Here is a 12,009-nt window from a genome sequence, read left to right on the forward strand (position 1 = left end):
CCCCCAACCCCCACCACGTGCAATGCCATGGGAGATCAACTAGTCCTATTAAAAACTTTGGCACATGGATACCTTTCAGATGAACTTTGAACCGCCAGTAATGAGACCTCTCAAGTGTCATTCATTAAGAGTAACAATCGTTTTCTTATGCATTTAAACCAGTGCGATGCACGCCACTCTGACAAATAAACCCAGCTCCAAGGATTTATATGGGCTTTTAATCTGTTTCACACTTAATAGAGGAAAATTGAAAGTGTCATACTCAATCACTGGTATTGATCACAAGATTAGATTACTACAGCATTGAATGAAGACAAAACACAATTCTGAATATTGCCGCAAGATTAATTACTTCAGTTCTACTGTGAAAATTCTAAGTGGCGTTCAATACAATGACCCTTATTCTTCCTTCCTTATTACACTTACTATATTTCTCAGTGCAGTGTCCCTGGCACAAGATTAAAGCTTACTGAAGAAAGAGGTTAATATTCTATCACAGTTTTTATGAGATTTTATTAGATTAAAAATTAACCATTAGATGAAAGGAAAAGCAGCCCCAGGCTTGGTATCAAGTCTCTTTAAGTTTATCAGTAATTCTACAAGAGTTCATATTGTTATAGAATTGGAACATTGATAGCTAAAAATAGAACATTTTTGCCCTCTGCTCCTGTACATGCCAGGCGACATGACATCCGGAAGCTGCTGTTTCTTTTTGTTTCTCTAGGTGATGTCTGTTTTCCGAGTTGTAAATAGTGATACTTACCCTCCCTGGCCTATCACAGGTGTTATTGTTACATCTTGCTGTACACTGCCTCCTGCTTTCTGCCTTGCATAGTAAATTCCTTGCCATTCCTGTAAAAGACATCATGGACTAATTGTCAATTTTGGAACATCTCGCCATAATTTTATCTGTAAAAGACATCATGGATTATTTGCCAATTTTAGAATGTCATGCTATATACACCTTTTTATATGGGTTTCCCACAACTGTCACAAAAAGGATACCACACAGAGATGTGCAAACTCTTTAGTATATTCAGCACCTCATTGTACCAGTTGAAACATTCTTTTAATAGTAGCTTCTTATGGGGAGTTTGGAATCCAAGACCATGGTTGTGATGTTTGGCTGTTAATCTGACCTATCCCATTCAGGCCACTGCTCAAGTACTCCCTATGGGGAAGTGGTCTAAATAAATCCGGAGGTCAATCAGAGTTCAATTGTTGGTTAGTGGGGTAAGTTTACAGATTGCAAGGTGCTTGAAATTTTCCATCTCAAAGTCAGAAACAAAAGAAGTATTACAAAACAAAAAAAAAACAAGAGAAGTATACCTTTCTATCTCCTTTTATTTATACTTCTGACAGCTTGAAGAGCGATGTGCGGTATATGAAATGTAGAGTATGATTGCCACTCTGAAAACTTTTAGAAGATATTAAGAAAGATAGATGTAGTTCAAGGTTAGATTGAAGAAACAGAGTTTCAAGCATGAAATTTGTGTGCAGTTGCCCAGTTTTGATTTTAACATAAAGGAATTCATAACAGTACGAATAAACTGAAAGTCTATTGTAATTATGCAAATTAGAGACATTTCATAAGAACCTGAGAAATAGGAGGAGTAGCCCATTCGATTTTTTGAGCCTGCTCCGCCATTTAATAAGGTCATAGCTGATCTTCTATCTCAACTCCACCTTCCCGCACTATCCCCATCTCCCTTGGTTCTCTTAGTATCCAAAAATTTATCTATCTCTGTCTTGAATATACTTGAACGACTGAGCCTCCACAGCACGCTGGGGTGGAGAATTCCAAAGCTTCACAACCTTTTGAGTGAAGAAATTTCTCCTCATCTCAGTCCTAAATGGCCGACCCCTTATTCTGAGACTGTGACCCCTAGTTCTAGACTCCCCAGCCAGGGGAAACATCCTCCCTGCATCTACCCTGTCAAGCCCCTTCAGTTCTAAAAGCTTGGTGATACAGTTGCGTAAGGAATTATTTTTTCCACTCCTGCTGTTTAGAATCATAGAATGGAATCATAGAATGGTTACAGCATGGAAGAAGGCCATTTGGCCCGTTGAGCCCATGCCAGCTCTCTACAAGAGCACCTCAGCTGGTCCCACTCCCCCGCCCTTTTCCCGTAGCCCGGCAAAATTTTTTTCCTTCAGATACTTATCCAACTCCCCTTTGAAAGATAACATTGAGTCTGCCTCCACCACCCTTTCAGGAAGTGCATTCCAGATCTTAACCACTCGCTGCGTAAAAAAGCTTTTTCTTACGTCGCCTTTGGTTCTTTTGCCAATCACCTTAACTCTGTGTCCTCTGGTTCTTGACCCTTCTGCCAATGGGAACAGTTTCTCTCCATCTACTCTGTCCAAACCCCTCATGATTTTGATCACCTCTATCAAATCTCCTCTCAATCTTCTCTGCTCCAAGGAGAACAACCCCAACTTCTACAGTCTATCAACGTAACTGAAGTCCCTCATTCCTGGAATAATTCTTGTAAATCTTTTCTGCACCTTCTCTAAGGCCTCACATCCTTCCTAAAGCGTGGTGCCCAGAATTGGACACAGTACTCCAGTTGGGGCCGAACCAGTGTTTTATACAAGTTCATCATAATTTCCACCACACAAGATTATTAAAGAAAATAGCATTAGTAATGCAGAAATGAACTTCTCTGGCAACCCTGAGAGATTTGCAATAAGTCAACAACCCAAAAATCACTGCCAGAAAGTAAATATTAGAGCGAAATTATGGATTGGTCACCGTACACTTGGCAAAAGAAACAGAAATTATTGTAGAAATCATGAAAAATCACACTCGTTTTGTGGTAACCCAGCTATCTTTATTTTGCTTCACTTCTTTGTCTTCAATTAACTTTTTCTTACTCTTTCCTTTTTTCTCTCCATCTAGGGGGTATTTTAACTCACCCCCCGCCCCCCTCCCAGCAGGAAGAGTGCAGGCGGGGAATTCAAATGCCGGGGATGGGGAGTTTGCACTGCATTCCCGATGTGTTCCCACCACCCCAACATTTTAACATACCTGCAATCAGGCACAGGAAGGCCACCTTCTCCAGAGGAGGGGTGGAACTAATTAAAAAGGCAGAGATGCGTGCTGATGATGTCATTGGGACACGCATGCCATGTTAACTGCGAGCTGACAAGGGCCACACCGTCTCGGATTTGCTAGCGAAAGCTGATTGCAGGCAGGATTGTGGCCACAGGAGGCCCAGATAAGTGTTGTTTTTCCACTTTGTAAAAGTTCCTTGTGGTCCTCCTGGCCCCATAAGTATACCTTGGACCTCCCCCGCCCCGATTGCAAATTTTACCGATCTCCCCCTTACTCACTTTCCTTGCTGGGGACTGTTTCCATGGGTCCTTGTCTGACACCCCCATGACTTTCCACTCCTGCCCTCGGGCATTTACGTCATCTTCACCGGCTTCGGGCGGAGATCAGTGTCGGGGTATAAAAGTGAGACCCTGCAGTTAAAATCTCCCTGGCCTCACGCTCCGTGGGGCCGCTTTGCCCCCCCTCAGCCCGATTCCTGACCTGACTTAAAATTGGGGCTTCTGTCACTCTCCATGCTACAACATAAACGTTTGTTTCTGGCAGGTAGTTTGTGGAAGGCTTTAAACATCCCTTTGAGGAATATACTATTTCTGCACTGTAATAATCAGTTCTGTAATAATTCAGATGAGACGTTTAACCGAGGTCCTGTCTGCCCTCTCAGGTGGACGTAAAAGATCCCATGGCACTATTTCGAAGAGTTCTCCCAGTGTCCCTCAACCAACATCACTAAAACAGACTATTTGGTCATTATCTCTTTGCCGTTTGTGGGAGCTTGCTGTGCACAAATTGGCTGTCACATTTCGTACATTACAACAGTGACTACACATCGGAAGTACTTCATTGGCTGTAAAGCGCTTAGGGACGTCCTGCGGCTGTGAAAGGTGCTATATAAATGCAAGTTCTTTCTCTCTATTCTCTCAGGTGAAAAGCTAGGCCCTGAAATTTCACAGGGGATCTCCCTGTCTCCATCCATAACTCTGGCAATAGACTGGTGGAAACCCAGTGGGGATTGGCACAAATAGCCAGTTTCAGCCATTTATGCCATTTCCCTGGCTGGTTTGCTGCTGGACTTACAGCAGGAGACCGGGAGACCCCTGTGAAATTGTAGGGCCTGGGTATTTGTGACACCACTCATGCTCACAATAATGGTTGCACACTAGGAACAGGGACTGAAGAATTACTTATGACATGGATACTCTCTAATCTTAAAAATATCAAATACAAGAATGAAAATCAGAATTAACAAAATTACTAACAGATTTGAAGGTGTCATCACAGACAGTGCTATAAATTTAACTGAACATGTGGCTCCTGCTGGGCTCTAAGCCAATTTGTTCTCTCTAGAATGCTGCTGGTGATGGCACTTATGAAATCAATTTTACTTTCTAAAGCCCATTCACTGCTTTCTGAATCGGTAATGATGATGCCATTTCAAATCATATTTGGCGTACAATAATTTTTTTTTTAACTGGAAAAGCGAAACCCTTAACTCGCTAAATATACAGGAAAAAGGGATTGCATTGAGATTAGCACTTATGAATAGGACCACTGATTTACAGTGACAACCAAAACAGAGTGTTTCTCAGATGCAGGAAGATATCTCAGAATGCTTTACAATAATCAGAAAAAGGATAAGGTTGACATCCCGCATGATGAAGGGTAAGAGAGATGGGGAGATGAGGAAAGGTCCCAAAAGATTGCAGAGGCTTTGAAAACAGGGAGAGAGGCGGCAAGGTGGACAGGACTAGATAGAGGGGTCTAGAACGTAGGAATGTAGTGGATGAGTTGCCAGCAATGATGGGGCAGAGGAAGTGAGGGTTCAGTGGAGGTCTGGTGTTAGAGGAGTGGAGGGTGCATACAGAGAACTAAAGCAGGAGGAGGTCACTAAAGTAGGTAGGGGTGAGGTCATGGAGGGATTTGAAAAGAATTTGAAGAACTTTGAACTCAAGATGCCAAGGTATGGGAAGTGTGAGTGAGGATGTTGGTCACGGCATTTAGGACATCCTGAAGCTTGTGGAGGGTTGATGCAGGGACGCCAGGTAGGAGGCACTGAAGAAGTCAAGCCTTGAGCTAATGAATGCATGGACCATGGTTTTGGTAGCAGAAGGGAGAAGTGTGATGCAGGTAGACAATACTGGAAGGTGGAAGGTGGTTTTGAGAGGGAGGAAGCTGAGCTGGGGTTGAACAGGTTGCCAAGGTTCTGCACTTCCTGGCTCAGCTTGAGATGGCAGCTAGGGAGAGGCCAAAGTCATGGAGGTGATGCTGAGAACCATATGGCCCCTCGAGCCTGCTCCGCCATTCAGTAAGATCATGGCTGATCTTCGACCTCAACTGCACTTTCCCTGTCCAATCTCCATATCCTTTGATTCCCGTAGGGTCCAAAAATCTATCTATCTCAGCCTTGAATATACTCAATGACTTAGTATCCACAGCCCTTTGGGCAGAGAATTCCAAAGATTCAGAACCCTCTGGGTGAAGAAATTCCTCCTCATCTCAGTCTTAAAAGGCCGAACCCTTATCCCGAGACTATGTCCCCTAGTTCTAGACTCTCCAGCAAACAATCTCTCAGCATCTACCCTGTCAATCCCCTTCAGAATCTTGTATGTTTCAATGAGATCACCTCTCATTCTTCCAAACTCCAGAGAGTATAGGCCCATTCTACACAATCTCTCATCATAGGACAGCCCTCTCGTCCCAGGAATCAATCTAGTGAACCTTCGTTGCACCACCTCCAAGGCAAGTATATCCTTCCTTAGATAAGGAGACCAAAACTGTGCACACTACTCCAGGTGTGGTCTCACCAAGGCCCTGTACAATTGTAGCAAGACTTCCTTACTCCAACCCCCTTGCAATAGAGGCCAACATGCCATTTGCCTTCCTTATTGCTTGCTGTACCTACATGCTAGCTTTCTGTGTTTCTTGCACGAGGACACACAAATCTCTCTGAACACCAACATTTGAAAGTTTCTCACCATTTAAAAAATATTGGCCTAGAAATTCAGTGGGTTGTGCCACCCATTAGCGCCTTAAGAGGGTGCTAAGTGGGTAGCAAGCCACTGGCCACACCTCCCGCTAAATTCAGCGGGACGCTAGTGGTGGCGCAAGCCGTTAGCGCTGCGCCGCTACCAATGACGTCATCGGTGTGCGCAGCGCCCTGCTGACGCCCCGGCCGCGATATTTAGATGCGCCCCCTGATTTAACGCCGGACGCTATGTGCGACCGGTTCAGGGGGGCCTACCTGCGGCGGTGGAGGCGCAAATTAAAGGAGAGGTGCGAGGCAGCCATTTTTGTTGCTGGCCACCTACCAGCACCTCTCTGCGCTCCCGCCCCCGGCCTCCTGAACCCCCCACCCCGCCCCCGTGGAGTCCCGGCTGCGTTCCAAGAGCCCGGCACTTCTCCTTGGTGCCGGGCTCTTTTGCCGGCACTCGCGATCCTCGGGGGTCCAGCTGGGCCCCAGATCGCAGTGAACAAGGCCCCTCCCCTATAAGTAGGGGAGGAAGGCCTGCAGTACCGCAGCGCGACGTACCGCAGTGTGTGGCGCTGCGGCACGTAGCGTGACGATATTCAGTTGCAGTGCCCCAAGAGGGATGCGGGGCGCCTCCAGTAGCGCCACGCTTCCCTTTGGGGCGCTCCAACTGAATTTCCGGCGGGCGGCCTCGAATGCTTCCAGGGCGCTACTTTTAGCGCCCTGGCGAGGCTGGCGCCCCAAATGGGGCGCTACTGAATTTCTAGGCCATTGTTTTTCTATTCTTCCTACTGTAGTGTCCGTGTGTAGATAAAGACACTGAAGACAGGAGTTGGTTCATAGGTATTTACTAAGCAAGTCTGGGGGGGGGGGTTCTAAAGGATATACACAATACACAGGCTTATATAGCCCAAGTGGCAATTACCGGCATTACGCACACCTGGGGCTCTTAAAGGCACATACACCACACCTACCAAAGTGATTAACCTCACATTTCCCCACATTATACTCCACCTTATTGCCCACTCACTTAACCTGTCTATATCCCTTTGCAGCCTCTTTGTGTCCATTTTTCTGTGAAAAATTTAAACCAGTGGCCTTGCTTCTACAGTAATTGTTAAACAGCAAACATTAATGAGCAATGGACAAAGAAAGCCCTGAGCTATTGGAAAAATATAAGAATTTTCACCATATTGACTTGGTGGCAATTACTGCACTCATTGTATCAAGAAAAGTTAATTTTTAAACAAAATGATAACATGTGTATATATCAAGACAAACAGCATAACAGGAATGGCCAATTAATATGCTTTTGGTTGAGGAAAGAATGTTGGCCAGGTGATCTTCCTACTCCTTTGCGAAGTGTTTTGGGTTCTTAACATAAACCACCAAAAGAGGCAGGTAGGATCTCCCTCAGTCTAGGTTATCTACAGCCGATTCCAGATAATCCAATTATTTGTTTGCGCAAAACAGTTCAAATTAACCAATAATTCGCATTAAGCAATATAAATAATATGGAACATTGGGAATTTATTGCTTAAAAAAATCTAATTTGAATCAAGTGGCATTTGAAGAAGGTTTGAGCCCATTTCATGTTGACTCAGAAGCAGGAGTGTTACCAACTGAGACAAGCTCATCCTGTACCTTGAAATGACATTTTAGCCCCACAGAAATTGAACCATCATTTTGGTACTGAGATTTATCTTTTTAATGTAATTTCAATTATATTTTGTTCTATTGAATGCAATATATGCTACTTTTACCTAGAACCAGAGAGGAAAATGCATTTTGCGCAGCGAGTTACGATCTGAAATGTGCTGCCTAAAACGAAAGGTGAAAGCAGATTCAATAGTAACTTGGGAACACCACCACCTCCAAGTTCCCCTCCAAGTCACACACCATCTTGACTTGGGAAATATATCGCCGTTCCTTCATCGTCGCTGGGTCAAAACCCTGGAACTCCCGCCCTAATTGCACTGTGGGTGTACCCTCACCACACGGACTGCAGCGATTCAAGAAGGCGACTCACCACCACCTTCTCAAGGGCAACTAGGGGTGGACAATAAATGCTGGCCTTGCCAGCGACGCCCACATCCCATGAATGAATAAAAAAAAAACTTTCAAAAGGGAATCGGATAAATACTTGAAGAGGAAAAAAAATGCAGGGCTATGTGGAAAGGGCAGGGGAGTGGGACTAATTGGATAGCTCTTTCAAAGAGCCAGCACAGGCACGATGGGCTGAATGACCGCCTTCTGTGCTGTAAGACTCCCAAAACAAGCGCACTACTCGAAGCTCCGACATGGCAAGAGAGCCCCAGGTGGGCAGAGGAAATGTTTCAAGGACACCCTCAAAGCCTCCTTGAAAAGTGCAACATTCCCACCGACACCTGGGAATCCCTGGCCCAAGACCGCTCAAAGTGGAGAAGAAGCATTCGGGAAGGCGCCGAACACCTCGAGTCTCTTCACCGGGAGCAAGCGGAAGCCAACGCATTCAGCGGAAGGAGTGCACGTCAACCCAAGCAGCCTACCCACCCACCCTTCCAACCACCGTCTGCCCCACCTGTGACAGAGACGGTAGGTCCCGCATTGGACTCATCATTCACCTGCGAAATCATTTTTAGTGTGGAAGCAAGTCATCCTCGGTTCCGAGGGACTGCCTAAGAAAGAGAAGAAGATCCTATCATTCTACCACTAACCCAATGAGTAGCTTCTGGTTTCAGCTGGAAAAATTGGTGGGAGAAACAGCAGAGCGATTAAGCCAATAGCTTCAGATATGCTTCTGCACTGAAAGGGATACAAAAACAAACTGAAATCTCAGGTAGTTTAGACCGCTGCCTTGTCAGTTGGCATGTGAACCAGCCAATTAGAGGGAGGCAGGGAGCAGCAAATCAGCATCCATTACTCTGCGTAAAGAAGATGGAGCAAACTGAACCAAATGCTGCTCAGTGGTAATCAGGAGCTGTGCTTTGGTCTGCAGCCAATCTGTAGGCTGAACATTAATTCCAAGGACTAGGCTAGGGAAGCATGATGATAACTTAATGAGAAATAGCCAGCATAGAATTGGAAGGGTGAGATTCTCCTTGCCAAACTTTGTTGAGGTAAATCCAATCTTTTTCTGGCTCAATGTGTATTGGGTTGACTTCCCCTCTTCCTCACAAATGTTTACAACATTTCTACCAGTACCTGTGTGTCAATTTGAATGGTTCATATCACCAAGTTCAAGAAAGGAAGAAAGAAAGACTTGCATTTATATAGCACCTTTCATGGCCTCAGGAAGTCCCAAAACGCTTTACATTCAGTGAAGTACTTTTGAAGTGTAGTCACTGTTATAAAGTAGGAAACATGGCAGCCAATTTGCGCACAGCAAGATCCCACAAACACCAATGTTTAAGAGGTAAATATATCAAAGACTTGAAAAGTTATAAGGAATACTCACATTTCCTTTCTTGATACATGTATTTATTGTATCAAGAAGATCCGCTTTATTTTTATCACTTTTGGGTAGTTCAGTAAGTTCTTTGCCAATTAGCTCCCCCTTATGATAACCCATCATACGTTCAAATGCTGGATTCACGTACTGCAAAGCAAATCAAGACTGAGGTTAACTTTCTGGTCAAACATACCCTTGAGTTTTTTGTTTGTGTTGACAAAGGCAGTACCCAGAGGAACTTGCAGCTAGTCATGTTATTTACATTCATGGTGTGTCACTATCAAAGGCCATTTTTCCCAGTAAAATCACTAATATTGCAATTTTTTCATCAATAACTTAGCACAACAAATTATACAGGCCCTGAAAATCCATGTCTATTCTGGCATATGCCCACTGTAACTTCAGCAGGTCTTTAGAAGAGGCAAAAACTAGGCCAGGCCCTAGATATGCCAGAACCCGCCTTTGAGTTCAACATTTTTGGGATGACCTATTGGGGGTGGAGCCTTTGCGCACTCCCAACATCGCCATCGATGTAGGAAGGGCAGGGCCAAGGGACTCAAAATGTTGGAGTTCCCTACTCCCTCGGCCTTCATGGGGACAATGAGGTATGGTTGGCACAATGACCAGAATTAATGGCTGACCTGAGGTAGATGTGTGGACCACCTGGGCTGGGCCCCTGAAGCTTTGCCAGAAATTAAATAAAAACATTTTTAAGTGACGCAGCAGCACCTAAGAAATGTTTCCAGGTGAAGACATCTGAAATCACTCACCTTCCCAGGCCAGGCCACCTCCTCTGGACTTTCCAGCATTGCTGAAATAGCGGGCACCACAAATGTGCCCCCAATAAGGTGGTACACTGGACAATGGGCAAATGAAGAGGCCTCCCATGCCCCCATGAACTTTGATGGGGTCAGCACCGGATGTCTTGGCAGGTGCATCTAGGAACTTATGCTCCCACTGCTCCTGGCCTCATAAGGAAAGTAAAAAAAAGTTTTAAAAGCACAGCTTTTCTGGCCGTCTTCTGGCCCCAAGATCCTCTTCCTCACTCGGTTGGCCTGGTGGGAAACTCACAGCGACTTCCCGCTCAGGCCTCCGAGTTAAAATTCCAGTCAGGGCCCGATGACGTCAGGACCTGACATGGACTTGTAAAAAAGGACCCTGCCAGCTTTAGGTGGGTGTCCTTGCCGCCTGCTCAGTTAAGCAAGTTAAAATCCCAAATAGTCAGCTCCCTGCGGCTCCATGGCGGGTAAGTAATCTGGGTGGGTTACTTAAGGAGGATTTAAATCACCTCCATTGACTCATACTGGTATATGGTTCCATAGGCAGTGGCAGCCCCTTGACACCTTGTCCAAGTAGTCCACCTTCATGTGTTAGTCTGGACAGTGAGTCTTGGCAGGCTATTCTACCACAAGGGCATCATCACAACTGAAGCTGATCCTGACTTTGCCTAATGTGTCCTTGCCAGCAGGGTCACTGCGTAGCCATCAGGAGTAGGAGCCCTCCCCAGTTTGGGAACGATGAGGCCAGTCCTAATGCCCCACTGCTGTCCACGGCTTAAATCAGTTAACTGGGGATTGAACTTTTGTGTGGCTAAATACCACGCCACATGGTACATCTTCTCACTAAGTCACTGCGGGGTGGAGGCGGGGAAATGCTTAGGACTCCACTGCTGAGGACTCACTCCCCTCTTTCTGATGGTGTGATTTTCCGCCGCTTCCCACCGACTTCCCGGCCGGAATGGCTGGGGGGATTTAAATGAGGCTCGGGAGGCAAAATACTCCCTGGGCCTCATTGCCGGAGCAGCGGGTAAGTTTCGAACTCACACCGCTGTGCACCTGCCCAAAACTGGCTCGGAGTTAAAAATCCAGTGTCTTCAGAGGGAGGGGAAAAAGGAGACATAACTGGAAAACATTTTTTAATCTGGTAAATAACTGTCAGATTCTAATCATTTTCATGTAAAGTCAGTATGAAAATGTTGCTATGGAAACAGATCTCATAGCTGTTCGATTTCACTACATAAATCTAAGGACTGCGTTACTTTTACAAGTGGCTGGTATTTACCAATTGCACTGAATCAAATTGAAAAAGCAAATGCCGTTATATAGAAACACTTAGAAATAGCAATAAAACACAGACTTTGACTCGATTGTATTGTCGTCAGGAACCCTGAATTGTAATCATATTACAAGGACTGTTCCATGCGCTGCTCCCTGCATTGCACCCAAACAGATGGAAGGTGAGAATGATTCATATAAATATACATTCACATGTAGTCACTGGGAAAACAAATACTAAAACCACACTGATTTGCAAACCTCCAAGTCCCTCAACATCTGTCGCACAAATAGTTGGGCAATCTTGTACTGCATTATCCTGAGACTGGATGGCGTGTGATGATTGATAAGGCTCGGTAAAGCAGAGCTGATGTGAGACAAGAATGTTAATTTTTTTAAAAAGTCTTTCTTTAAAGTTTTTTTTATCAACTGAATGTTTATGCTCATCAAGCTGAGGGAGATCAGTGCCTCACCATCAAGCAGTCCAAAGTGAGCTATAGAA

General features: G+C 45.1%; 1 protein-coding gene across 1 annotated transcript in view; it reads right to left on the reverse strand.

The window, feature by feature from the left end:
• The window catches only part of pde8b (phosphodiesterase 8B), a 440,027-nt gene that overhangs the window by 109,503 nt on the left and 318,515 nt on the right, over positions 1–12,009 (reverse strand). The window contains exons 8-9 of the mRNA XM_085982537.1: positions 9,460–9,600; positions 764–852 (exon numbers count right to left, since the gene is read on the reverse strand). Of these exons, the coding sequence (XP_085838663.1) occupies positions 764–852; positions 9,460–9,600 (230 nt within the window). The remainder of the gene's footprint in view (positions 1–763; positions 853–9,459; positions 9,601–12,009) is intronic.

This window comes from Somniosus microcephalus, chromosome 1, assembly GCF_052327205.1.
Source record: "Somniosus microcephalus isolate GS21.2 chromosome 1, FLI_Smic_1.0, whole genome shotgun sequence".
NCBI lineage: Eukaryota > Metazoa > Chordata > Chondrichthyes > Squaliformes > Somniosidae > Somniosus > Somniosus microcephalus.